Here is a 23,833-nt window from a genome sequence, read left to right on the forward strand (position 1 = left end):
CTCCGCAACGGGAGAGGCCACAACAGTGAGAGGCCCGTGTAACGCAAAAAAAAAAAAAAAAAAAAAAGATCACTCGCTGTTGGAAAAATATGGTGCCGATAGACTTTCTTGAACATTGAGTCGCCACAAACCTTCAATTCGTAAAAAACACAATATCTGCAAAGTGCAATTAAAGTATGCCTGTATATATCTGCCCCTGAATCTCCCCACATCACTCTGCTGGTTTCTTAGAGAACTGGGGCATTAATGAATAGGACACTAGAGTGGGGTTTTTTGTTTTATTAATGAGTTAATAGAAATATAGTACTTAAAGTAGTGCTTGGCACATAATAAATGCTATTATGTGCATGTTTTACTAATGTTCTTAAGGATATCATTTGGCAGTAGGAAATTTAAGGTTTTCACAGATACTCAAATGGAATTATACACCAGAGATTTTTAGCCATGTATAAACTTCAGGAGTTCTGTGAACCTTCTGAAAGTATATGTAACATTTTATGTGAATGTGTGGTTGCCTTTTAGAAAGCTTCATAGCTTTCTTTCATTAGATTCTGAAAGGATGCGTGGACCAAAATAATAAGGTTAAGCCCTAATGCTGACAGTAAAAATATAGAAAGCTGGTTTGAGAGAGAGGTGGGGTTTGATGATATTAATGTAAAAAATAAAAATCATTTGCTTAGGGCTGCTGGTTGATAACAGATTTTATGTAACTTGGTAAGATAAAGATTATATTGAGAGAACTGAGAACCAAGGACTAAGCTTTGGGGAATACCCACAGTTAGGATAAATAACAGGTTAAAATGACAGTTATTGGGGCTTCCCTGGTGGTGCAGTGGTTGAGAATCCGCCTGCCAATGCAGGGGACACGGGTTCGAGCCCTGGTCCAGGAAGATCCCACATGCCGTGGAGCAACTAAGCCCGTGCACCACAACTACTGAGCCTGCTCTCTAGAGCCCGCGAGCCACAACTGCTGAAGCCCATGCACCTGGAGCCCGTGCTCTGCAACAGGAGAAGCCACCACAGTGAGAAGACCACACACCACAATGAAGAGTAGCCCCCGCTCACCGCAACTAGAGAAAACCCGCACGCAGCAACGAAGACCCAACACAGCCTAAAATAAATAAGTTTATTTTTTAAAAAATGACAGCTAGGGGCTTCCCTCGTGGCGCAGTGGTTAAGAATCCGCCTGCCAATGCAGGGGATACGGGTTCGAGCCCTGGTCTGGGAAGATCCCACATGCCGCGCAGCAACTAGGCCCGTGAGCCACAACTACTGAGCCTGCACGTCTGGAGCCTGTGCTCCGCAACAAGAGAGGCCACGACAGTGAGAGGCCCGCACACTGCGATGAAGAGTGGCCCCCACTCGCTGCAACTAGAGAAAGCCCTCGCATAGAAACAAAGACCCAACACAGCCAAATATTATTTATTTATTTATGTATTTTTTTTTAAAATGACAGCTATTACATTTTAAGAAGAAACAAAAATGTTCTGAAGCACAGAAGCAATCAGATGATTATTTCAAAGAGTGGGCATCCATTGCTGTAGAAAGATGAAGGGGAATTAATTAATTAGACAAGATTAGACAAGATTATTGGAATTAGATGGAGAGCCTGTACTCCACAACAAGAGAAAGAACCCATTGTAGAGAATGCATGGTGAGGAAGACAGAGGCAGACTTGGACCTCTGGTCTAAGAAATTTGTCAATTTCTAAATTAAAATGAACTAAAATCATATGAAATACTGCAGTTATATTCTTGATTATGGATTATGTATGCTTTGTTTTAGGGTTTCAATCCACCTGTTCTTGTTTTTGTTCAGTCCATTGAAAGGGCTAAAGAACTTTTTCATGAGCTCATATATGAAGGTATTAATGTGGATGTTATTCATGCAGACAGAACTCAGCAACAGGTAAAGTCAAATGCATACTTTCAAAGCAATAACGAACAACTAAATTTTTTTAATTGGCATTAAATTTATGAAGTACTTGTTTTTCATTCCTAGAGTGGTACTAAAACATTTAATATATGTTCTGTTAACCAGAGAGATAACACAGTCCATAGCTTCAGAGCAGGAAAAATCTGGGTTCTTATTTGTACAGCCTTGCTAGCCAGAGGGATCGATTTTAAAGGTGTGAACTTGGTCATCAACTATGACTTTCCAACCAGCTCAGTGGAATATATCCACAGGATAGGTGAGTCGTGTGCCCCACCCCTCTACTCACCTCTCTTAGCACCACTTCCCGTCCCTTCAGCATGCTCAAGTTTTTAGTGCTGTGAAAATCCAGTGACTTGCATATGTGATTCTTGAAGGTCCCATTCCGCCCAAAAGTAGGGTTTTTTTAATGGTCTGATTTCTCTTAGGTCGAACTGGAAGAGCCGGGCATAAAGGAAAAGCTGTTACATTTTTCACTGAAGATGATAAACCATTATTAAGAAGGTAAATTAGGATAAAACACTTAGCATTAAGTTGGCAAAATTGATTCATTATTCTCATACATAGTTAACGGATAATTACAAAATGGCTGTGTCCCAAATTCTGTTATGGTATTAGTCAAACAAACCTTAGCCGTGAAAAAAAGAAAAATGATCAGAGGGCCTCGTTTTTGCCCGTCCATTGTTAGATTTTGGAAATATTCACAATGGAATATTCATTAAGTTTCAGACTCACGGGCTTCCCTGGTGGCACAGCGGTTAAGAATCCGCCTGCCAATGCAGGGGACACGGGTTCGAGCCCTGGTCCAGGAAGATCCCACATGCCGTGGAGCAACTAAGCCCGTGCGCCACAACTACTGAGCCTGTGCTCTAGAGCCTGTGAGCCACAACTACCGAGCCCATGTGCCAGAACTACTACTGAAGCCTGCGTACCTAGAACCTGTACTCCACAACCAGAGAAGCCACCTTAATGAGAGGCCTGTGCACAACAAAGAGTAGCCCCCACTCGTTGCAACTAAAAAGAGCCCACACGCAGCAACAAAGACCTAATGCAGGCAAAAATTAATTAATTTTTAAAAAAAATGTTTCAGACTCACAGAATTCTCCCAATAGCCATCACTTGATATTACTCAAAATGTAATATTAAGGTTTTTGGATTAATTAATAGTTTAAAGTTAACCCCTGAGTCTCTTATAGCCCTGTCAAAATGATCTCTTAGCATGGGTGTATTCTTCCCATTACTCTTAGGGGCAGCTGGAGTTTTATGTTTAGTCCCAGGATCACCTGTCATAGAGGAAAAACTGTTGTAGTAACACACTCTAATATTCAATTGTAGCCCCTTGAAGCCTGGGTAACCTATGATAGATACACTTTTAGAATCTTATCTTAATTTAGCCCATCGTCATAGATTTTAATATAGAAGCTGAGTTTCCTACATTTGGGCTGCCTACAGAAATTTTAGGCTGATGATAATTGGCAACAGTTCATATTTCTAACAAATGAAGTTGAGTTGTGGATGTAGGCGGTTTGTACTTTATTCTGTTTATCAGTTTCGGCGAAGATTTTGCTTCATGCCTTCTGAGCCTTGGCTCTGTCAGCCTTGATTTTGCTGTGATCAGACTTTCACATGTGGTGTGTAGGGGAGTACATTCCAACAGCCTAGATTCACCTGAGTTCTCAGCGACTCCAAGCATGTGCATCTGAAGACCCCCATATCAGTGCAACTGTGTACCTCAGTTTTCCATCTGGGAAATGGGGATAATGATAGTATTTACTACAAAGGGTTGTAAGGATTGAATAAGTTACTACAGTAAGTCCCCTACATACAAACAAGTTGGGTTCCGAGAGTGCGTTCATTAAGTCCAGTTTGTTCATAAGTCCAACAAAGTTAGCCTAGGTACCCAACTAACACAACCGGCTATATAGTACGTACTGTAATAGGTTTTAATAGTTTTCACACAAATAATACATAAAAAACAAACCCCAAAATAAAGAAAACATTTTTAATCTTACAGTACAGTACCTTGAAAAGTACAGTAGTACGGTACAACAGCTGGCGCTTCTTAGCAGTACCAGCTACATCACTGCTGCTTTTGTGCTTGCTTCCGGACATCCTGGGCTTGAAACAAAGATACTGTACTACTGTACTCTATACAGTACTGTACAGTAAAGTACACAAAAGCACAACCACTTGTAGAGGATGTATGCATATGACAATGTACGCCAGACATGTGAACTAATTTACCTGATTGGGCATGCGAACGCATGTTTACATCTTTGAAAGTTCAAAACTTGAAGGTTCATGTGTAGGGGACTTACTGTATACATGAGAAGCTTGAGACCATGTCAAGCCTTATCATTTAATAAATTTAAGTGTGACTCTGACTTCAGTCAGTGTCTCATCCAATACTGGGCTTAGTAGCTTTTTAGGGCTTGTTAAATATTGAGTAGAAACAGCTGCTATCTAAAATTTTCATCAAGACATTGATTTCAGTCCAGCAGACCGTTCTCTCAGTAATCCAGTATGACTGCATCTGGTAATAATTGGTAATAATTTATCAGAACACTTTACTGGATTACTTTTTTGTTTGTGTAGTTTTAGTTCCTCTTGTATTTTGCAGAGGGTTTATGTACATAAACATCAGTTTGACAAGATACAAATTTACGTTTATGGGTACCTTTTTCAGTGTTGCCAATGTTATCCAGCAGGCCGGATGTCCTGTCCCAGAATACATAAAAGGTTTCCAAAAACTACTAAGGTACAATCTTTAATTTACCTGGAGCTTCTCTCTCTCTCTCTCTTTACATATATATTCTTGATTTCACACTCTTATACATTATAGTTCTAATAATACTACTATTTTTAGAACATTATAAGATTAAAAATTTTCCTTTTAAATATTTGTGAATATTGTCTGTTCTTTCCGTGCGAGTTTTTCATCCTTGAAATTTTAAGTATTCAGATATTTAAAGTATTATTCAACATGAGTGAAATATGCTGAGATTTTGTTCTAATTCATAAAACTGGTAAAAAGCAGTTAATTGGCCAAAATCAAACTCTGGTGTTTGTTAGCACAAGATATAAGAGTGACACACGACATATTTTAATCATAATCAGTGCCTTTTAAAAAATTGGTTGAATTTATCATCCCTTTGGGTTACCTCTAGATGCTGTTAGGTAACCTAGTATATTAAAGTGTATACAGTGGTGTCACTGTAAACCTGTAAGTGGATGAAGGAAACGAATTTTGTGAACCAAAGAACCAAACCTAGTTTTAGCTCTTTTAAATTAAGTTGCACTTAATTCAGTTCTTTCTTTGTAACTTTCAGTAAACAAAAGAAAAAGATGATTAAGAAGCCTTTGGAAAGGGAGAGCATTAGTACAACTCCAAAATATTTCTTAGAAAAAGCTAAGGATAAACGGTGAGTATATGGTAAAAGTTACGGTTTGATTCTGGCATATTCTTATAACCTAAGCATTATTTTTCCTTAGGATAGATTTTTAGAAGTAGAATTTGATAGGTCTACAGTCCATTATAGAATGTAATAGAAGTAATATATCTTAGGTTGCCTGTGATTTGGAAACTTGGATAATTCAATCTTGGAATTTTTCTTTATCTGTATATTAATGATCTGTTTTTCTCCATCTTTGAAAATATGATTTCAATTCACTATGAATTAGAATTGCACTGTCCACCATCTCCACACAGCCTGTATCTGGGCACACTGCTGAGGCCGATAGTTAGGACTGCTGACTCACATTGATGGAGTCTTCCTTCGAGCTCCATATTCTGGGCAGGATTTCAGTAGGATCTTGGGCTTATGCTGAAGCACATTGTAACACCTCTGAACGGTATGACTTGGGTAAATTTGTAGTCATTTAGCTGAGTTTTTGAGGATTTTAAAGCATAGATTTTTTTTTTCTTAGCATACACACAGGACTACCCCTTTTGCCTATTACTGCCAGGAAACTACATGATTTCATAGGGGTGGGCTAAAATATTCTGCACAGTACTATTCTTTCCACTATTTAAGGAGAAATGCCACTCTTCAAATTCTGAGTACCAATTAATATATAACATATATAAAATGTAGGCATTTACCAAGTAAATGTCCACCTGTCCACTGTCCACCTTCAGTCTTACTACATATATGTAGTAAGGTGTATGAATGGATGTAAAATGGGACGCCTTTCCTGACGTTAGGGAAAGGAGATTAATATACATGAAAAAAATTAGAGAATAATTTTTAAATAAAACAAGTTTAGAGAAGGGAAAAAATCATTATGGATTGGTGTAGTTACAGAAAGTTTTAAGGAAGTAGAATTATGTTCAAGGATAGGTAAAATTTAGGCGTGTAGAGGAACAGGGTGAACCCAGGAGAGAAAACCTGCACTTTCCTTCTGAGTGAGAGTCTGCCTGACATTTTGTATTGATTGTGGGAAATAATGTTCAGCCCCAGTACATAGACTGTACCGAGTGTCCCAAAGGGTTTGGTGGTTTTAAGCTTTAATAACTTGGATAGAATAAATGTTAAAACCTTACAAAACGACATCATTTGAAAGACTATTTTAATTTAACTTGTACTTATTCAGTTTTGTGCGTTCTTAATACATTTCTATTTTTATTCTTTGTGGCAGCAGTTCCTGGGTGACAGACCAGTGGATTGGTAGAGAACGTTGCCCTGCCTGGTCACCTTATCTGTCTCATTAGACTTTTTCTTGTGGTGGTCTGCCGCAGAATTGTTGCGTACACATCAGAACCTCATTCTTCGGGTGATCTTAAGAGAGAGGGTTGCAAATGCGGTCCTTTCAGGCACTGAGCAGCAGCTGATAAAAGTTTTTACAAAGGTCGAAAATTGACTAGAGCATAAGATCGTGGCTGTGTTGAACTGTAATAATAAAATCAATATTTTAAATAATGACACTTTAATTGCTGATTTTTGTAAGTTTGTAGCTTTTATGATCTGAGGTTATTAAAACTTAAAGCTGCGCTAAGACTTTGAGGACACCTGGTATAAACCTTGTCACTAGCCCCCTGCTTAAGATGCTTTGGTTCTCTCTCTATTTTCTTCACATTTAAAGGCCATACTTCTGAACATAGCATACAAACAAGACCTGATCTGTATCTAGCTTACCTTTCCACTGTAGATGTTGCTTTAATGATCCTACCTACACCTGTGGCCTCAACTCTATGCTGATAAATCTTAAGTCCATATCTTCAAGCCCAGCTTCCCAACTGAGCTATAAACCTGAAGCCTGTTGCCTAGTGGGTGTCCCTTCAGGCACTGCAAACTCAAACTGGTGTAGTAGGGCGTAGGGGAGATTGGATTTGGAGCCAGAGTAACTGGCTCTGATAACACCTTTTCCTGTGTGATTTTGGACAAGTCACTTCACCTCCCTAAGCCTCTTTCCCCCTATATGTAATGGAAATAGTTATATAAATAATACCAACTCTGCCACTCAGAGTTGGTGGAGGATTAAATGAACTGATATATATCTAAGAACTTTGCATTACTATACTGTAGTATGTGAATATTGATGATTTTCTCAAAACTTTTTTTCCTTTTCCTGTGTTAACAGTTAGTTGATGGCATTCACCATTCACCAAACTCTAAAATCAGACTGTCATGTCTAAAATTTTTACCAGTGTCATGTCTAATATTTATTACCAGTGTGTGACGATCAGCAAGTTACTTAACCACTCTACCTCATTTTCCACATCTGTAAAATGAGGGTAGTAATAGAATCTTCTTTGTAAGTTAGGAAGACTATCTGAGTTGATACATATAAACGACTTATAAACAGTATCTGGCATTTAATCAATGTGAACTCTTCTTATTAATTCAGGATCAGAATCTGTCTTTTATACCATGTTGTAGTGTAGTTTACTGTGGTGTTTCTGTCTCACTTAGGTGGATGTGGTTTTCTAAAGGGCAAAGACACATCTTTGTGTTCCTAGTGCCTCGTATACTTGATTATACAGGAGGTTTCAGTAAATGTTTATTAAACTGGTAGAGTTTTGGAAAGTACATATATCTAAAATTTTTAATTCAACTTTCCTTTCGTTGTCACAGGAAGAAGGTCACTGGTCAGAACAGCAAGAAGAAAGTAACTCCTGAGGACAAAAGTTAAAAACAGACTTCTAAAAAGACTATATCACAAATGTGATTGTATGATTCCAGCATGAATGTTGTTTTCATGGAATACATTGTCTTATAATCACCTGTACCAAACATTTGAAATCAACTACAAGAACATGGGACTAGTGAAAAATGATCCTAAACTATCAGTGTATCATGTCAAGTTCCAATTCATAGGTGATTTTTTAAATGATTATATAATGGAAAAAACATTCATTGACATTCATGTGGTTTGAATCCAGAGCAATGCTTCTTACAGAAGAACAAAAGTTTATGCTAAAAATAACAACACTCAAATGTGGTGAACTGGATTTTTCTCTTCAGGTGTGGAGGAGGGTGTCATGTATGCTGTGGAGAGGCATTTGGAACCACATTGCGAAGTAAAGTCTTGAGGTTGAATGCCCCTTCCCACCCACTTTTTTTTTTTTTTTGGATGGACAAGAAGCCGCATGGGCTGTCTACCAAGAATAAACCTACTGCTCTCTTTATTTTCACTGTTTCTTAATTTGTTGATGGCCTTTTGTGATATGAGCCACAAGAAGATGCCTTTTATATGGCTGGTTATTCAAGTTCACTAGGATTTTAAATTCTTTGATCTATATATAAATATCTTTTACCTCATCCCTATCGTAGCTCAGACCTTACCTTCATAATGTTGCAGCTATAAGATTATGGTCAGCTTCTCCCTTTCTTACTTCATTTTCCATCATTTAACCATGTTCTTTCCTGTCTCTTTCCATTTGAGATGACTTTGCTCGAAAAGTGATAAACATTTTATCCTGATAAGGAAGAATGTTCCTGTTACTTGATCCACCTCTGGCTCCGTTCTCTTACAGCTTATCTTTCCTAAGGCTTTATGGCCCTTCATCCGGATAGTATGCAGGTCTCTGCCAAAGGTAAAGGATTATGATTATACAGTGATAGAGACTATTCACTCTTAGCAGATTTTCCTCAGTTGCTACTTTTGTACAGTGGAATAAAAAATCGACTTCATACATGTAAGGTACTTGGAATGGTGCCTGACATGAATTTTAGTTATCAGTACTGTAATACTATAATACAGATAACCTTTTCTCAGCAACATTTGAATTAAACTTATTTCCTGTATTCTCAGTCTTTTATTCTAGAGTCAGGATGGGTAGACTGCAACTTAAATATTTTAGATGAGACAAAAATTGTTCATCTTCAGAATTTACGTAAGTGGAGACCTATTGCTACAAGGTGCAAGAAATACTTACAAGCCTGTGATTTTTTTGTTCTTGCAACCAGAGCCTTGACTCAAAATATATTCTGGAAGTAGGTGTACTGGTGCCACCTATTTGCCAGTTGTTTTAAGTTCTTTAATTTCTCAGAGGTTCAGTTTGTTTGTGAAATTGAGGGTAATACCGACTATGTCTCAAGATTAGAAGTACCTAGCACTGTACCTGACACGTCATAACTTCACAATATATTCCTTAACCAAACATTATATATTTGGTTAGGAATACAAGTCTTGGTAACACAGTCCCTGCCCTTACAGTGTAGTGGGCATAAAGGAAAGGAACAAATAGTGTGGTAGATGCCGTGTTAGACATAAGGCCACAATGCTGAATCATCACAGGACAGCATCTAACCTGGACTGGAAATATCGTGGAACGCTGACATCCTGAGTCATATGGTCTATGATCTTTGAAATACTCCCTTCGTTTGACTTTATTTCCTCTTTTTTTTTTTTTTTATTATTTTCTCCTGTGCAATCACCCATCCTTAAAAGTGGCTACATAAGCCTGTAGCATCTTGATTTGTCAATGGATTAATACTGAATTTAGTTATATATCAGTTTATGTCGATTGGAACATCTGCTACACAGTTCCATCTAAAGGGGAGGAATGAAGTTAGTGGACAATTATGGGGGAAAAAAAGCATAATTAAATAGCTGGCTCTAGCTGAAATGAGCAAGGACTTTGAAGTCAAACACCTTGGATTTTGATCCTGGTCCTGCTGTTTTGCAGCTGTTTGATCTGGGTAAATTACTACTTTTAACCTTGATTTTCTTATCTGTGAAATGCCAATACTAGCTCTTAGGGACACTGAGGATTTGAAAAAATACAGTAAAGTTCCTGACCAGTGATTGTGCCCAATAAACGATAACTATTATTACAAATTTTTCCCAGTAAAAGCCCTGAGGCAAGAGTAAAAGATAAAACTAATTATAATCCGTTACTTGCTGGTAAGCAGACTCCACTTGAGGGCTTGAAAAAGTTTACATTCAACTTTTATATTTACCTACAGTAGTTTGATTAGGAAAAAAAAAATCACAGTGAAAATATGCCCAGGTAGGTTCGGAGCAATGAACTTTTCCAAGCACCACTGTTTTGGCCCTGATTGTAAGTATAGGGAAAACGGGGATTACCAGGTGGCTAAACACCTTCGGCTTTTAGGGTGGGTACCAAAAGGAAGCTGCCGAGTTCCTGGGAAAAAGTAGAGCTCATCACTAATCGGCGCTGAGATGCTATCAAAGGGGCATTCAAGATCCATCTATTCTTTGTGTAAAGAGTAACAATAGGGCTTCCCTGGTGGCGCAGTGGTGGTTTGCCTGCCTATGCAGGGGACACGGATTCGTGCCCCGGTCCGGGAATATCCCACATGCCGCAGAGCGGCTAGGCCCGTGAGCCATGGCCGCTGAGCCTGCGCGTTCGGAGCCTGTGCTCCGCAACGGGAGGGGCCACAACAGTAAGAGGCCCAAGTACCAAAAAAAAAAAAAAAAAGTAACAATAAAAGAACACCCGTGTACCCACCATCCAGGTTAAAAAACAGGACTCAGTGTACTCTTTCCACTAAGCAAGACGATGGTTTTTCAAACGGAGGAATGATGACGCCTTGCCGCTCGGCGGCCAGCTGGGTTCTCCACAGAGCCTTGCCTGAGAATGAATCAACTCCCCTGGAGCCGGGACCAGACCACCCCACCAGCCCCTGAACTAGAATTGCACCTGGCGGGCCCTCAGCTGTGGCCGGGTCACGTGACGAGGGAGCGCAACTCCTCCCCCAGACGCGAAGGGTCACGTGGGCGCGCGGTCCCGCCCCGTCGCCCAGGCCGCGGTGAGGTGGGGTCCTGCGTTTGCCCCGGAAGTGGCTGTCGGCAGCTGACAGCTGCTGGGAAGGTGGCGGCGGCGGCGGCGGCGGCGGCTGGCCCGGAGCAAGATGGCGCTGCGGCCGGGAACGGGAGCTGGCGGCGGCGGGGCCGCGGGAGCTGGCGCGGGGCCTGCCGGGGGAGGCAGGTGGGTGTGAAGACCTGGGCCGGGACGCGCCTCGTAGACGCAGAGCAGACCCGGCACCGGCGACTGGTGGTCGGCGGTTATGGCGGTTTTCGCCCGCGCCGACCCCTTTTCCCTCGGAACTGGGCTGCGGGAGGAGGGGTCGTCCTCCGGGAACCTAGGCCGAAGGGGCGGATGGAGCCCGGGCGCCCGACTCTTGTCCTGCAGGCTCGGGGGCACTGGTTGCTGGGGCTGAGCGGGGAGGAGAGGGGCGGAGGTGAGTGTCCCATCAGTGCGGCTGCCACCCGGCTGGGTGGATAAAGGAGGAACCCCGACGCCTCGCTTCTAGCCCCGCTGGATTTGAAGCGACCAGAGACTTCCTTTTCCCAGGGCTTGACCAGGGGCTCTGAAAAATCTGTTCACAGAGATGCACAAGTGTTTCCAAGGTGTGTGTGTGTGTGTGTGTGTGTGTGTGTGTGTGTGTGTGTGTACGTGTACTCTGTTTTTCAGTGTTATGTCCTTTTTATTTTTTCCTTAACACACCAGAAACAGCTGGAAAATCTGAAGACCTTTGTATTAGTATATAGAGCTCTTGTAGAGGTAGTTTTAACACCTGTCTTCTTACTAAAGAACAATTCACTGTTAAACAGCACATACGCAGTTATCAAAACAAAGCTTCCAGACTTTTACTTAGCCCTTAAACAAATCTGCTGTCAATTCCAACTACTAATCGCCAGTGGCTCTCATATCGAGAACAATAAAAGAGATGAACATTTGCAACCTGACAAGTTCATCATTTGAGGAAATATTTGATTCTGGGAAGTTTTCATCCCACTTCTGTAATGACCTAGTCTAACTTTGTTTTGCTAGCCAACCCGAGGTTCATACACATTTGGAGATAAATTTAGCTTTTTATCTTCATCCTAAATTATTTTTGGAAAACAAAGTGTTAGGTTTTTTTTTTTAATGCAGTGTTTTATTTTGGAGTCATGAACACCACAGTGTGAAGGCTTTAAAATCATCACGTCCTGCAGGTGCTTCTATATATGCCAGGAAAAGAGAGCAGTCACTGTTCACCTGTGTGCAGCCGCATTTTTCACTTTCTCTTTTTCACGTCTTGCTCTCTAGATTTAAAACTGTTTTCTTTCTCTTTTGTTTTCTGATTTCCACTGTTTCATTAGAGTTTTTCATGAATACTTGATATAAGTCAGTTTCTGGCTAGGGAAGACAAATATGTAATAATCTGTCTTTTCTGAATGTGACAACAGTTTCTAAAATGTTCTTGAGTGGCATTAATTTGATCAAGCGTATGATGAATCATGGCACCAAGTTCTGGGGAAATATAAACTTAAAAGAATTTGGCATTCTAGGCACGGGTTTTGGGGGGTTTTGTTGTTGTTTTGGTTTGGGGTTTTTTTGTTTTTTTCAGGTGGAGAGGAGTTTGGTTGTAGAAAGTTGAGTGGATCATTCCCCTTAGTTTGTAGTAGTTTAACATCATTGGTCCATGAACACATTTTTTTTTCTAAATATGGCCTGAATTGTGATAGAAATTAGACAAATTAAAATTTTTTAAATTAAAAATTAAAAATTTCTTTCCTATTTAACATTTGGTGGTAGTAACATTACATTCTTAAGCTCTAGAGGATATGTGGGAGAGCAAATCAGCTTTATCTTGTAAAATGTGTGATAAATATTATACTGGAGATTTTCTGAGGCTGAGAAGCTGTATAAAGAAAGAATGTGGTTTTTAGAGAGCGGTGGTGAGGGCTGAGGTGGTTTTTTATAAGGAAGCTAACGTTATGGTTGGTACCCTAAGTATATTTTAGGGAAAAGAAAAAGAACCAGGCAACCTTTCTCAGCTTTTAATGGAGGAAATCCGTGAACTATGATTTACTATATTTCTTAGGTACTTGTCTCTGTCCTTCCTAAGAGGCTAAGCAAAAAGCACAGGCATTTTCGAGCTTTATTAATGTTAGCCTACTTTTGATTGGTATCCTGAATGGACTACTTTAGAATAAATAGTAGAGTTGTATAAAGGGCAAAATTTACGCAAGAGATGAGAAGTATAACTTTTTTTTCTTTTTTAAAGTATGGCAGGAAAGAAACAGTTGAAAGATCTTGATTAGACTGTGTCCTTCTGGGATAGTATCATTTGTGAGCTTGTCTATTTCCTGCTTTTATAAGCTCCTTAAGGGCCTCGTCATCTTTTTATCTTCCACTGCTTCTAGCACATTCTACACATAGAATACATTCTGTAAATATTTGTAGATTCAAGCAACGTTGTAGGCAAAGAAGAGGTATTTCAATTGGGCCTCATTTCAAGGAAGAGGAAGGGGTCAAGAGATTGTCATGGAGATGGGTAGGCCCAGTGAACATTAGGGGACAGCAGGTAGGCCAGATGGACTGTGGCACTGAGTGGGAGAAAAGAGTTTTGTGAGATAAAACTGAAAAAGTTGTGTGAAAACTGGAGAGGGCCTTGAATATAAACTTAAAAAGTTCAGTTTAAGGGGGAATCATTACATTGTTTTAATCCCAGGAGTAGCTTTATCAAATGGTCCCTTAGCTAGATGCACCTCACCTGTGCTACGTGAGCTGTGTTAGACGCCACAGTCTGCAGGTGAGATCCATTAGGAAGTCTTGCTGAGTCCAGGCCTCAGAGAGAAGTGAAGGCTGATCTGGGTTAGTAGCAAAGGTAACTGAAAGGGGAGGATGAATGAGATAGGCATGTGACAAGCAGGGCTCACAGTTCTGCTTCAAATTGTTTGTCATCTTGTTGCCCATTTTTTTGCCAAACTTCTGCTGTCTTATCAATATCTTACTTAGCTGCTTGTTTAACCAGTCTTTAAGCATGTTGCTGTTAGTAGTCTAAACATTTCAGAGAGTAGGTCTGTAGGTCAGTAGGTAGTTTGGGTTGTATAATTACTGGAGTAAGTCATGTTTGTCAGTAATGTTCTTTTTTTTTTTTTTTTTAACATCTTTATTGGAGTATAATTGCTTTACAATGGTGTGTTAGTTTCTGGTTTACAACAAAGTGAATCAGTTATACATATACATATGTTCCCATATCTCTTCCCTCTTGCGTCTCCCTCCCTCCCACCCCTCTAGTCCCACCCCTCTAGGTGGTCACAAACCACCTAGCTGATCTCCCTGTGCTATGCGGCTGCTTCCCACTAGCTATCCACCCTACGTTTGGTAGTGTATATATGTCCATGCCACTCTCTCACTTCGTCATAGCTTACCCTTCCCCCTCTCCATATCCTCAACTGCCCTGTTACCTCACCATCAACCAATCAGAGAACGGTACATGAGCTGATCACATACTCTGGAACACCCCTCCTTCACCCGGCCTTTAAAAAGGCTTTGCTCTAATAAAACACAGACCTACTAGGGCAAAGCCTTTTTAAAGGCCGGGTGAAGGAGGGGTGTTCCGGAGTATGTGATCAGCTCATGTACCGTTCTCTGATTGGTTGATGGTGAGGTAACAGGGCAGTTGAGGATATGGAGAGGGGGAAGGGTAAGCTATGGTTCTATTTGTAGTTTTTTAAGGAACCTCCATACTGTTCTCCATAGTGGCTGTATCAATTTACATTCCCACTAGCAGTGCAAGAGTGTTCCCTTTTCTCCACACCCTCTCCAGCATTAGTAATGTTCTTAATTTAGTTTTTGTTTATGTTTTTAAAGTAGCCTTTATATGTCTGTACATTATTTGGTTGTCTTAGTTAGGACCTTGGCAAACTTGTGGTTCTGTGTCCTCGTTTGACAAAGGGCAAACAGGACAGGGTGGTGAAAGGGATTGCATAGAGCTTCACGGTTACTTTGTGGCAGAGCTAGAGAAAAGAAAATGTCACTTGAGTGTCCAGTTTTTACTTAGCCACTAAGCCCTGTTGGTGATTGTAATCTTTAAGACTGATTTGGAAAGTCTCAGTAGGTTGACTACTTAAGTCTTAGTGTATGAGTAACTTTTTTAAAAATTGAATCCTACCAAATTTCAACTTGCAATTTAAACACTTTATCCAGTTAACACATTACTTAGCTAATACGTCTTGTGTGCAGTTCAGAAAAGCTGTTCACTGTTCAGACCTCTCTCTTTGGTGCGGGCTCGCTTGTCAGCAGAATTTGCGAATGGTTCAGATCCTCTACAAGGCTGTAATCAGATAGATGTCCAACTAGAAATTTGTGAACCACCTTACAAAAAAATCTTGTTGATTAAAATATTTTAGAGCTAAAATACTCTGAAGTTTGATTTTTAGCCCTTTTTCTGGGAAGGGAGAGTGTTGTACAATAGAAAAATGCAAGGACACATAAATTTGGCATACCATTCCTGATCTCACTATATCTTTAAAGACTATCGAGAAACCCCCTTCAGATCCTTGACTCCCAGATTAAGGACTTTTCCCACTCAGATTTTTTCTTCCTTGATCTGTCCCATTTCCTTTCCCTCCGGGCTCAGAGAATGAAGTCCCTCTTCCTTTTGCTGCGTTAATCCCATCCTCTCAAAAACCTTGTTTTAGCTATCACTAAGTATATCTTTTGTATCCTAAATCTTTGTCTGTGCAGGTCCCTTCCTCTTCCTCTGTTGAAACCGTTCACTCAAAGATCACCATTTTCGAAAACAGCGATCTTTATTTAGTAATCCTCATTCTTAGCAGCTTCTCTACAGCGTTAGACACTTTTTCCTTAAATACAGTCCTTCCTGTTATAACTCTCAGTTATAAGCAACTTCTTTGGTTCTCAGTGACCATTCCATACTCAGTTTTCACTAAGAATTCTCCAAGGTTTTCCTTTGTTGTCTTCTCACTATGTATACATCCCTTTGGCTCTTTCATCCACAACCAGACTTTAATTTTTTTCTTTTTTTACCTTTATTTAAAAGAGCCTAAGTAGATAGATGCAGACTCTTCCCTTAGCTGGAGTTACTTTTCTGGTTTCCTATTAGATTGCTCCTCGTGGACACCCTCCTAATACCTTTCTCCCCAGACCTGCTCACACTGGGTTCCTGTCAGCAGGTAAACAGTGTCACCATCCTTACAGTTGCTCAGGCCCAAAATCTCGGCAGCATCTTCAGCCCTTTCTGCTTTTTCAGTGCTGTTCTCCATCCTGGTAGTTGCTAAGTCCTGTTGATTCTTCCTTTTAAATAGATTTCATTCACCTCTTCTTTTCCATTCCCACTACTCTGGTTATGACCCTTTTCATTTCTTATTGAGATTATTGTAATAGTTTCTTAGCTAATTCTTGTTACTTCAAGTCTTCTCTGTCATACCCCATTGCCAGAGAAACCTACAGCACATTTCTTTTTTTTTTTTTTTATAAATCTAGATTGTTTTTAGTAAGTGTATTTCTTTTATTTATTTATTGTTTTGGCTGTGTTGTGTCTTCGTTGCTGCTCAGGCTTTCTCTAGTTGCGGCGAGTGGGTGCTACTCTTTGTTGCAGTGCGTGGGCTTCTCACTGCAGTGGCTTCTCTAGTTGCAGAGCTTGGGCTCTAGGCGCGCGGGCTTCAGTAGTTGTGGCGCATGGGCTCAGTAGTTGTGGCGCGCAGGCTCAGTAGTTGTGGTGCGGGCTTAGTGACTCTGCGGCATGTGGGATCTTCCCGCACCAGGGCTCGAACCCATGTCCCCGACATTGGCAGGCGGATTCTTAACTACTGCACCACCAGGGAAGCCCTACAGCACATTTCTGATCATTTCACTAGAGAAAAATGTATGACATCAGGGAAATGTAGATCTAAATCACAATGAGATACCCTCTCATACCCATTAGGATAACTATCATTATAAACAAACAAACAAAAATTCAGAAAATAACAAGTGTTGGTGAGGATGTGGAGAAATTGGAACCCTGGTGCATTGCTAGTGGGAATGTAAAATGGTGTAGCTGCTGTTGAAAAGAGTTTGGCAGTTTTTCAAAAAGTAAACGTAGAATTACTCTATGACCTAACAATTCCACTCCTAGTTAGAAACCCAGAAGAATTGAAAGAGGGACGCAAACAAATACTTGTACACCAGTGTTCATAGCAGTATTATTCACAACACCCAACCCAGCTGTCCATCAACAGATGAATGGATAAGCAAAATGTGGTATATACATACAATGGAGTATTATTCAGCCATAAAAAAGAATGAAATTCTCATGTGTGCTACAGCATTGATGAACCTTGAAAACGTTATGCTAAGTGAAATAAGCCAGATACAAAAGGACAAGTATTGTATGATTCCACTTAATATTAGGTAGCTAGAATAGACAAGTTCATCAAGCCAGAAGGTAGAATAGTGGTTACCAGGGGTTGTGGGGAAAAAGTAATGGGAAGTTATTTTTTAATGGGTACAGAGTTTCTGTTTGTGATGATGAAAAAGCTCTGGAAATGGATCATGGTGATAGTTGTCCACCATTGTAATGCCACTGAACTGTACACTTAAAAACGGTTAAAATGGTAAAATTTTATATTGTGTATATTTTACCACAGTTTAAAAAAAATCTCTGACTTTATACAATTCTCAAAATAAAATCAAACATTTTAAAGGCCCTCTACATTTTGCTTACTTTTTCAGTCCTATATCTTATATTCAACCTTAAATCATTTCTCTGAACACACTACAGTTCCGGCCTCTGAGATTTTGCTCAAGCTATATAGTGTGCCTCTCTTTAAGATTCAGCTCAAGAGATACCTCCAAAAAACTTCCCAAGATATAAACCATAAAATTAATCTTTTTCTTCTCATTTCTGTTAGTATTCTGGCCCTCTCACAGCCCTTAGCACATTCTGTCCTATGTTAAAGTTATTTGCCTGCATCTGTGTCTTCAGCGAGACTGAGCTCATTCAGGCCTTTCATGTAGTAGGCACCCAATAAATGTTCACTGAATTGAATCTAATCCAGCCCTCTCATTTTATGGATGGGGAGATTGGAATCCAGGGGAGTCACACAGTGACAGAACCAGGACCAGTTTCAAGGTCTTCTGTCTTCTGGCTCAAAAATTTTCTCCCTACACTAACATGCCGACTGTCATGCATCCTGTGGATGGTCAATCTGTATTGATGGTGGATAATTCAATATTGTACTATGGAACAGATGCCAGGGCCCAGGCTGTAATTTTTTTATTTATGTGAAATGTTACATGTTTTATCTGAACTCTTTGCACATAGGAAGATCCTGATATATTTTTGTTCTGTTTTCAGCTTCATGTTTCCAGTTGCAGGTGGAATAAGACCCCCTCAAGGTATGTGAAAGCTTAAGTTTTCAACTTTCATTTTTCACTATTATGTTTCTGAACTTGGGGATTAATTGGGTAAAAAAGTTCTATTGCTGCCAAATAGAGTAAAATTTTCTTATAGTTTCGAACCTCTATGACAGCTTACTCTTAAAATTTCTCAAAAATTGTGTAATTTGGCGAATAAGAAAGATCATTCCTCATTTCTCCCAAACTTATTTAAGCATTATATTGACAGGTTATTATTTAACCTCAGAGATGAAGGAGACTTTCAAGACAAAAGTATTAAAGAAACAGGTGACAAAGATGAAATGAGTTGTAGTCCTCTGAATGCCATCTTTCTCCTGTCTGTCTTCTAGGTTGTTAGCTCCATGGGGCAGGGGCTATGTCTGCCTTATGCTCGTCAGTATCTCCAGCACCCAGCATATTGATAGGAAAATAATAGGGTCTTTATAGATGCTTGTTGAATGGATAAATGAACCCCTTTAGTTATTTTATACTTATGTTTTCTCTATATGAATTTGGTCTCATTTTAATCATTTACATAAGAGATCCCATATTCTGATTCCGTTTAAACTATTTTAAGTCTCAGTTTTATTCCTAGCAGATTCTCCAGTAGGTATATCCCTTCTCTCTTGGTTTCAGACAAGGGCCCACCAATACTGATTCTAGCTTTGTCTTCAAGGAAACAGTAGTGAAGGGATATAATCTTGACTCATGCTTCTGTGTCAGTGGAACACAAAACTGATGAAAGAATATGACTGCCCTTCGTTCTGCTCACTGCTCCCACTCCAGTGTGCCCCCCTCCTCTCCACAGGCCAAGCTGCTCTGAAAACTGGCCCTTCTCACAAAGCCAGTGTTAACTGGTTATGGTAGACTTGCTAGAGAAACAGAGACTCCTAGGTCACCAGCAGAGATGAATGATAAAGAGCAGCTCAGTAACAGGTGGTCAGTGTCGCCATTTATAATCAGTGATGGAGGTTGAGTTTCAGGTAAATTTTTCCAAGGGTCAGTTGTATTCTTTTCATTGTGCTCACGTTTATGCATTATTTAAGCTATCTATAATTAGATGTGTCCCAGATTTAGATCAAATGGTTTGAGATCTTTTGTTCTTTAGGAGGGCGAGAGTTGTGTGTTCATTATTGTGGCTCATCATTTTGCATTTTTATAAACTTTCAAGTAAAAATCTACATGTGGAGCAAAGGAACAGGACAAGAAGAGAGCCCAGAAGGTTGCCTGATATTTTTTCTTCTGGAATTTGGAATTGTTTTCAAGATTTTTTTTTACAAAGTATGTTAGAGTGGACTTTTTGATCTTTTGAAGGCATTAAATTGCGCATGGGTTATTTCTGAAAGCGTATACAAGGAACAGACAAGAAGAGTAGCTACAAGATCATTGAGTATGTGAATAGGAGACAGGAGAGAAACAAGACTTGTTTTTCACTGTGTATACTTCTATGCCGTTGAATGTTGTACCAAATCCTTGAGTTACCTGTTTGACTTAAATACACTTATGAATATAAATAAAACTGTAGGTCCAAAGGCGTAAGAGGGAAGACATCTTACTATGCTATATTCAGTCTGTGCGTTCTTTTTTTTTTTGGTAAATTTATTTATTTATTTTGGCTGTGTTGGGTCTTTGTTATTGCGCGTGGGCTTTCTCTGGTTGCGGCGAGCAGGGGCTACTCTTCCTTGCGGCGTGTGGGCTTCTCATTGCCATGGCTTCTCTTGTTGTGGAGCACAGGCTCTAGGCACGTGGGCTTCAGTAGTTGTGGCACGTGGGCTCAGTAGTTGTGGCTCGCAGGCTCTAGAGCGCAGGCTCAGTAGTTGTGGTGCATGGGCTTAGCTGCTCTGCGGCATGTGGGATCTTCCCGGACCAGGGCTTGAGCCCATGTCCCCTGCATTGGCAGGCAGATTCTTAACCACTGTGCCACCAAGGAAGTCCCCAGTCTATGCATTCTAATTCTCCGTAACACCTCAAGGCCTTCGCATTTGGTGTTCCTTTGTCTAGAATACTCTAACCAAATATCCGCATGGCTCACTCCCTTCAAGTCCTTGCTTAAATGCCACCCTTTTGGAGAAACCTTTTCTGACTATGAAACAGCAGCCACTCCTTTCCCTGGCTCTCCCTTTCCCCCATCCCCACCTGATATCCACTTATTTTTTTCTTTTTTTATTATCTGTCTCCCCCAATTACAGTGTAAGTTCCATGAGAGCAAAGACCTGGCTTTGTTCAATGTTGTGTCGCTAGAATGGTGCCTGACATGGAGTAGGCCCTCAAATGTTTGAAAAAATGATTAATATAAATTGTTTGCCACTAATAAATGTTACCTACAAATGTGGTGTCCATGCTTCTGAAATTAAACTGTATGAATAACCTTGAAGGTACACAGAATCCACAAGATAAATATGGTATACTTTACCAGACCTTTAATTTTTTTTTAATCAAAATTTGATTTTAAAAAGTTCCTTATACTAGAACCAGCATGGATGTAATATGTTGTACGGTGCAAAATTAGGATGAAATTTGTGTTCAGGCTATGCAGGGATTTTGTTTTATTCACTGTTGCATACCAGGTATCTAGAACTGTGCCTAAAATGTGGTAGGCATTTCATATTTATTAAATCCCTGAAGGGACGTAATCTTTATTCTCCTGTACTCTTGGGAATACTTCATTGGAAAAGCTTGGGAGGTACTGTACTATAAAACATACTTTCATGATGGTTTTCCTGCCATTGCATTATATACTTTGCATGCTGATAGCTGTTTTGTGATGTTAATTATTTGTGTAAGGAAAGAGAAGAGGAATATCATTTCTTTGAGAGTATTAGGTATTAAACAGTTTCACGGATGTGAAACTGAGGCACAGAAAGAAGTTAAGCAAGTTGTTTAAGGTCCCAAACTTAGCAAGTGACATTTTTAGTTGGCTTCCAGAGTTCATGCTTTTAACTACTTTTGTATTAAAAGTAACTTAATTAGTATTAGTGTTAATTAGTATTAACTCTTAACTACTAGTAATCTGCTGCTGTATAAAAAATTACCCAATCTTAAAGAAAGTAAACATTGTATTGTTTTATACTTTGTGTGGGTTAGGTATCTGGGAGTGGCCTCACTGGGTGATTTTGGCTTAGGGCCAAGGAGATTGCATTAAAGATGTCAACTAGGACTGTAGTCATCGCAAGGTTTGATGGGTTTGGTAGATCTGTTTCCCAGATGGCTCACTCACACAGATGGCAAATTCGTGCTGCAAGAGATTTCAGTTCCTTGCCACATGGATTCTCCATTGCCCCTAGGAGTGCTTGAGTATTCTCATGATGTGGCAGTGGCTTTCCCCAACGGGTGATCCAGGAGAGCAAGAAGGAAGCTGCAGTGGTTATTAGGAACCTTGGGGGACTTCCCTGGTGGTCCAGTGGTTAAGACTGCGCTCCCAGTGCAGGGGGCCTGGGTTCAATCCCTGGTCCGGGAACTAGATCCCACGTGCCGTAACTTAAGAGCCGACACGCCGCAATGAAGATCCCGCACCCGCATGCCGCAACTGAGACCTGGCGCGGCGCAGCCAAATAAATAAATAAATATAATAAAGAGAGGGAGGAAGGGAGTGAGAAAGAAAAGAAAAAAGAAAGGGAAAGGAAGAAGAACCAGCCTTGGAAGTTACACACCGTCATTTCCACAATATCCTATTGGTTATTCTGGTCCGCCCTATTCAGTATGGGAGGGAAGGACAAGGATATGAATACCAAGAGGCAGAGATTGCTGGGGGCCATCTTGAAGGCCAGTTAGTCCATATTGTATATTTTTTAAGTATGCACAAAAATTCTGTGGAATGGGTATTATTATCTTCATTTTACTGATGAAGTTTTGTAACTTGCCCAAGATCACAAAGCTAAGTAAATGATGGAATTGGAATTCATACTCAGGTCTGTCTCACTCCAGAGCCTGTGCCTTTTCTTCTATACTGTGCCACCTCCCAAGTAACAAGTCCTTTAGGTGCTTATGGTTTTAAGAAAATGAACTGTAAAACACATTGACCTTAGTGATATCTTTATGTTTTTCAGCAGGTCTGATGCCGATGCAGCAACAAGCATTTCCTATGGTCTCCGTCATGCAGCCTAATATGCAGGGCATGATAGGAATGAATTACAGCTCTCAGATGTCCCAGGGACCTATTGCTATGCAGGTACTTGCCTCTTTAGCCAATGTTTACAAAGTTATCATTTGTTGTTAATTGTCTGTGTTCTAAGAGCTACATACTAGGAGCTTAATGTTATATTTAGAAATAAGTGTAGTCTGCATCTTAGGTGGCTTCCTTCAAAATAAAATGAATATATGTTTGTAAGAGTGAAAAAAAAAGATAACTCATTTAAGAAAAATCTGGTGACCTCTATATTTGACTACTGACTTAGAAGAATTATAGAATGGCATCTTGGAAAGCTTAGGGACCTGATGCCATGAAATCACATTGTTAGACGAACTCTGCTGTTCTCATGAAAGGAGCAGTATTGTCGTTTGCAAGGCTTAGATACTGCTTTATATTGAATTGTCTCATCTAATCCCCGTAACAATTTTTTAAAGAGGTGGTATCTCCATTTTTCTGATGAGGAAACTGAAGTGTTGTGAGGATGCTCACAAAGCATAGCCACGATTTGAACCTGTGTCTTCAGTAGGTCTGTACTTGACTATTTATACATTGAATTCTCTCTTGAGAGCATCAGAGAGCCATTGACTGGTATAAAGCGTGGAATGATGCAATCAGAATTGTGTTTCAAAAAGATCATTCTGACTGCTGATTGGAGAATGATTGGAAGGAGAGGGGAGAGCGAAAGTGGATGTAAGGAGAATCATTAAGAGGCTGATATAGTGAGAGCAGGCGAGATGTTGGCTTAACTTAGGGTGGTAGCAGGTGGGTGCAGAGATGGATGTTTTTGAGAACTTCTTAGGAAATAAAATGAAGAGAACTTGATGAAGGATTGGATGTTGAAAATAAAGGAGAAGGTGGTATCACATTGATTCCCCGTTTTCTGCGTGAGCCACTGACTGGTCATTTATTAATAAAAGAAACACCCACCAGAAGAGGTTGTTTGCAGGAACATAATTGTTGACTTTCAAGGACCCATGAAATATTCAAGTGGGGCTGTCCAGAGACAGTCAGTTGACCTGGCACTCAAGATTTTTCACTCTGGGTTGAAAATTATAGATTTGGGAATCATCCACACATAGAAGGTAATTGGTGCCATAGAGGTGAACTAGAACATCCAAAAACCCTATAGATGGAGAAAATAGTCTAGGATAGAGCCTTCAGAATTTCAGTGTTTAAATCTAAGGGAG

The 23,833-nt window shown here is 40.1% G+C and overlaps 2 protein-coding genes across 17 annotated transcripts in view; both read left to right on the forward strand.

Annotated features, from left to right (window-relative positions):
- The window catches only part of DDX52 (DExD-box helicase 52), a 29,507-nt gene extending 20,947 nt beyond the window's left edge, over nucleotides 1-8,560 (forward strand). The window contains exons 10-16 of one of the 5 annotated variants that reach the window (XR_447951.3): nucleotides 1,786-1,908; nucleotides 2,041-2,191; nucleotides 2,361-2,436; nucleotides 4,619-4,690; nucleotides 5,262-5,354; nucleotides 6,571-6,780; nucleotides 8,007-8,560. Coding sequence is in view for 4 of the 5 variants with exons in the window: in XM_007110529.4 (XP_007110591.1) it covers nucleotides 1,786-1,908; nucleotides 2,041-2,191; nucleotides 2,361-2,436; nucleotides 4,619-4,690; nucleotides 5,262-5,354; nucleotides 6,571-6,643 (588 nt within the window). In the remaining variant the exon portion in view is untranslated. Of the gene's footprint in view, nucleotides 1-1,785; nucleotides 1,909-2,040; nucleotides 2,192-2,360; nucleotides 2,437-4,618; nucleotides 4,691-5,261; nucleotides 5,355-6,570; nucleotides 7,977-8,006 lie in introns of those variants that run through there. The other 4 variants (XM_007110530.3, XM_007110531.4, XM_007110529.4 and 1 more) reach the window with 4 other exon arrangements.
- A 2,642-nt stretch (nucleotides 8,561-11,202) lies between these two features.
- Nucleotides 11,203-23,833, forward strand: part of SYNRG (synergin gamma) — a 93,503-nt gene continuing 80,872 nt past the window's right edge. For 10 of the 12 annotated variants that reach the window (XM_024127866.3, XM_055090565.1, XM_055090567.1 and 7 more), the window contains exons 1-3: nucleotides 11,222-11,329; nucleotides 18,477-18,517; nucleotides 22,564-22,685. In XM_024127866.3, coding sequence (XP_023983634.1) covers nucleotides 11,253-11,329; nucleotides 18,477-18,517; nucleotides 22,564-22,685 — 240 coding nt within the window. In that variant the 5' untranslated portion in view covers nucleotides 11,222-11,252. Of the gene's footprint in view, nucleotides 11,330-18,476; nucleotides 18,518-22,563; nucleotides 22,686-23,833 lie in introns of all 12 variants that reach the window. The other 2 variants (XM_024127871.2, XM_055090563.1) reach the window with 2 other exon arrangements.

The sequence above is a fragment of the Physeter macrocephalus genome, chromosome 14, assembly GCF_002837175.3.
Source record: "Physeter macrocephalus isolate SW-GA chromosome 14, ASM283717v5, whole genome shotgun sequence".
Lineage (NCBI taxonomy): Eukaryota > Metazoa > Chordata > Mammalia > Artiodactyla > Physeteridae > Physeter > Physeter macrocephalus.